Source organism: Eimeria necatrix, genomic scaffold (genome assembly GCF_000499385.1).
Source record: "Eimeria necatrix Houghton genomic scaffold, Enh_scaff1811, whole genome shotgun sequence".
Classification (NCBI taxonomy): Eukaryota; Apicomplexa; class Conoidasida; order Eucoccidiorida; family Eimeriidae; genus Eimeria; species Eimeria necatrix.
Genome location: NW_013655059.1, coordinates 881 through 5,424, shown reverse-complemented (window position 1 = coordinate 5,424; position 4,544 = coordinate 881). Strand labels below are relative to the sequence as shown.

The 4,544-nt window shown below is 56.1% G+C and overlaps 1 protein-coding gene across 1 annotated transcript; it reads left to right on the top strand.

The window, feature by feature from the left end:
* Nucleotides 1-179: 179 nt before the first annotated feature.
* On the top strand, nucleotides 180-4,205 carry ENH_00023060 (OSJNBa0024J22.19 protein, related; the record flags this gene model as incomplete). Its single annotated transcript, XM_013584605.1, has 1 exon — nucleotides 180-4,205. One exon carries the CDS (start codon nucleotides 180-182, stop codon nucleotides 4,203-4,205), a length of 4,026 nt encoding a protein of 1,341 aa, XP_013440059.1.
* Between the last annotated feature and the right edge of the window lie 339 nt (nucleotides 4,206-4,544).

The following is a 4,544-nucleotide window of genomic DNA, read 5'->3' as shown; positions in this document are numbered from 1 at the left end:
CGGCTGTGTTGCAAAACAAGGAAGGGCCTAGACGTCGACGGGACCAGGGCCGCAAGCTGAACGCCGCCGCCACTGAAGGGGACCAACCGCAGGTCACTAACACTAAAGAACTACAGTGGTGGCGCGAGCAGAGGGCGCAGGAAGACGCCACACCCAAAGGGACTCTGTGCAGTGTGGGAATGACCGCCGTACTACGAGTCGAAGTGGTTGGCAACCAGTGCGAAGCTCTACTGGATACCGGAGCCTCGAGGAGCTTCATCAACCCAGGGACGGTAGAACGCCTGCAGCTGAGAGCTCGGAAGCTGCCCGAGGAACACGTGTTCACCGTAGCTAACGGTGGGCAGTTGAGAATAGATCGCGTAATGAAGGGGCTCATTATGTGGTGTGGGGCGACTCGTTTAGCCGGCGACTTCTTAGTCGGGCCGGTGCCATATGACCTAGTGGTGGGACTTGATTGGCTGACTAAGCATAGGGTAGCGTGGTATTTCCAGTCTGATAAGCTACGCACGTATGTGGATGGCCGGTGGTGCGATCTACCGGTTGTTTGTGCCACTGATGTCACACAACGGAGCGACGGTACACTAGGGACGCGTCAGCGGACACCCGCGGAGCAGGCGTACGACATACTGGCTAAGCAGGTGGCGGACATGACTCGGGAGGAAGCTACGGCACTTCTACGTCCTCCCACTAAGAGATACAAGCCGCCCTCCAGGGGCAAGCGGAAGGCAGTGGTCGCTGCCCTGCTCCAGCAGGCTTCGGACAGTGCGGCCTTCATACGCCACCCCCTCCAAGGGCTCTACCATATACTAGCGCTTCCCGCGGTGGCGGCAGACGTGGCTCTGCGTCTGGTGGAGGAGCGGCAAGGGGCTTTATGTTGTGCCTTGGTGGAAACCTGCCCTTCCAATCCCCACCGGCAGTGTCTTAAGGCACTAACCGCTCCCGTGTTTCCCGACGAAGAGGAAACATCCCCTTGGCCAACGGCCAAACTCGAGTACTCGCAATTCGATACGTGGCTAACCTCCGTGGAGGCGCAGGCAACACCCCGGGAGATACGGGATGTGTTGCGTGCTCACCGTGCGGTTTTTCCGGATAAACTTCCTACAGGGCTGCCACCGAAGCGCCCCCACGATCACCGTATCCTTCTCGTGCCAGGGAAACTCCCTACGAAATCGGCGATTTACCGCATGACCCCCGAACAACTTCTCTTTCACAAACAGGAGATAGCTAAGCTGACTGCTAATGGGTGGATTGGCCCCACTTACTCTCCGATCTGCGCACCTACGATTATGGTGGATAAGCGTAGCGATGGGACGGGCGAGCGTATGATGCGCATGGTTGTCAATTACCGGGAGCTGAACGCCCTTACGATTGCGCCGGACTTTCCCCTACCACCTATTCAAACGATTTTTGAGATGCTAGGGGGGGCCCGATACTTTTCCACCCTCGATCTCGAGTCAGGGTTTCACCAGATAAGGATGGCCAAGGAAGACCGATGGAAGACAGCTTTCCGTTCGGTTATGGGGTTATTCGAGTATAAGATCATGCCCTTTGGCCTCAAGGGCGCGCCTGCTACCTTTCAGGCCAACATCAATGCATACCTACAACCTTTACTAGGTCAGGGAGTCATTGCGTACCTTGACGATGTCCTCATTTACAGCCCCGACCTTCCCAGTCACGTTGCCCTCCTCCAACAAGTACTGCGTATTTTCCTCGATCAGCAATTTTACCCGAAGTTCTCTAAATGCAAATTTGCGAAGCGGGAGCTTACCTACTTGGGCTATACCGTTAGCGCGGAGGGAATAAAACCCGCCCCAGACAAGATTCAAGTCATCAAGGCGTGGCCCGAGGTGTTGCAGAACGAGACGCAGATACGACAGTTCCTAGGCACCGTGAATTATTGCCGCATGTTCATGGGGCCGGATTTTGCCAGGGTTGCCCGCCTGCTCGTAGATCTCACGCGCAAGGGAGTACCTTTCCAGTGGACAGATGCACACACTCAGGCGGTACGCCTCCTCAAGCAGCGTTTGATTGATTACACCACCTTACAGATTCCTGATACCACGAAACCCTTTGAGCTCTACACGGATGCCTCTGGCTATGCAGTTGGCGCGGTTCTCGAACAGGCCGGTCAGCCATATCGATTCCTCAGCCAGGCCATGACTCCCACGCAGCAGAAATACTCGATCTATGATCAGGAACTTTTGGCCTTAGTGTCAGCTCTCGACAAGTGGGCACACTTGTTACGCCCTACCAAGGTCACGGCCCACACCGACCACCAAGCCCTTACACATTTACAGCAGCTCAAGGCGTCAAAGCCTCTTCGCGGCCGCACAGCCCGGTGGCTAGATTTCCTGGCTGAGTTTCCCGGTCTTACTATTACATACCTGCCGGGTGCACGTAATCAAGTGGCGGACGCACTGTCTCGTCTTCCTTGTCATTCGGCCCCCTGCCCTTCTCCCTCCCCCATCGACTCCCCTGAGACCCATACTGGGTCTCTTGCTGCTCTCCAGCCAGCGCCTGACCCGCCTGAACCGCCGCACAAGACTCGAGGAACACATCCTGACTACCGGGAACTTGCCGGCCTCCGCCGACGCCCCTCCCGGAAACGCACCCCGTCACACCCGGTTCCAACCCCGACCACTACGCTCGACCCCACTCCCGAATCTCCTGCGCAGGCAGACCCTAGACCTACGCCCAGTCCTCCCGTCCTCGACTGGCCGACAGCGTATTCTAAGTGTCCGATGTTCAGCGCGCCCTATGACACTGCTTCTTCCAAGCAGGGTGAAGTTGTTCAACTGGAGTTCCGACATCGTCGTCACACCTTCCGTTTTGTCCAGCCATATTTACATATATGCATTAATGGTCTCTGGCTTATCTGCGTGCCGCAGTTTCCAGAGTTCCTCACGCACGTCCTGTACACGCATCATGATCACGTCACCGCCGGGCATCGAGGCCAAAAGAAGACCTACAAGGCCCTCAGTAAGCGTTACTATTGGCCTGGCATGCGTACGTACACCAACGCGTACGTGGAATCCTGCACGCAGTGCCGCGCATCCAAATCACTTAATCAAAAGCCCGCCGGCCTCTTACAACAGCTGCTTATTCCCTCGCGCCGGTGGAGCCATGTTAGCCTAGATTTCGTCACCGACTTACCCCTCACCACCTCTGGGCACGACGCCATTCTGGTTGTCGTCGATTCTCTCAGCAAGATGGCACACTTTATTCCGGCCAAGAAGTCCCACTCAGCCGCCGACACTGTAGAGCTTCTTGCTGACCGCCTCATCCGTTACCACGGCTTTCCTGAAGTCCTTATTTCCGACAGGGATCCTCGTTTCCAATCGGAAGTGTGGTCGCAACTGTGCTCACGTTTCAATATTACCCGGGCGATGTCTTCCTCTTATCACCCGCAGACGGATGGCCAGACCGAGCGAGTTAACCGCACCCTGGAGCAGATGCTCCGCACGTATATCCAGGCAGACGAAAGGGAGTGGGAAGGCCTGCTGCCGGCCTTGGAGTTAGCGTATAACACCACCAGTCATTCCTCTACTGAGCTTTCCCCTTTCGAAATCATGATTGGGGAGAACCCCTTAACCGCAGCGGACCTAGACATTGTTGGTGCTCTGGCTCCCACGCTCACTCCTCCAATGACGAAACTCTTCCGCCGACTCTGCGATCGTGCACAGGGTCACATTCTCCAGGCTAAGTGGCGCCAGAAATACTACGCTGACGCCCATAGGAGGGCTGTGGAATATAAGGTCGGCGACCAAGTTTGGCTTAGTGGCAAACATTTACCTGCTCTCAACCATTGTTCTAAGTTTGAACCCCGCTACCGGGGGCCCTTCACAGTGACTGAACGCACCGGCAAGGTCGCTTACCGTCTTGCTCTGCCTCCCACATACGAGGGACACAATGTTTTCCATGTTTCACAATTGGTTCCCCATCACCCCCGTGATCCCGCTTTGGTTCCACGCGAAGCTCCGGTGGGCTGGCCTCCAACACGCGACGACGCCGGCAACCCTACGGACCAGTATCTCGTTGACTATATCATGGACCAAAGAGGGACTGGAGAGGAGGCGCAATATCTTGTTAAGTGGAGGGGCGCCCCTGAGGAACGGGCCACATGGGAACCCGCACACCATTTGTCAGGGTGTCCCGCCTTACTTCGGGCTTGGCGACGCCGCCAGCGCGGACGACATCCTTCCTGACGCCGATATACTTCTTCTTCTTCTCTTCCCGCTGCTCTCGTCCTTCCTATTTTTACACGTTCGCCGCCCGTTCTCGTCCGGAGAGGGGGGGGAACGGGTGCAGGAGCCCCCCCTACAATCCAAGACTCCGCCAGCTGCGCTGGGTATGGAGTAAGGGTGGTCGGAGAATGATTCCGCCTCCCCACCTGCCGAGACCCGTGAAGACAAAATTCCTAGTCAACGAAGGTTGACCGGCTTGAGGTTGTCGTGAAGCGGGATGAACGGAGAGAATCAGCAAATCGGGGTCGAAAGGAAAAAAAAAAAAAAAAAAAAAAAAAAAAAAAAAAAAAAAAAAAAAAA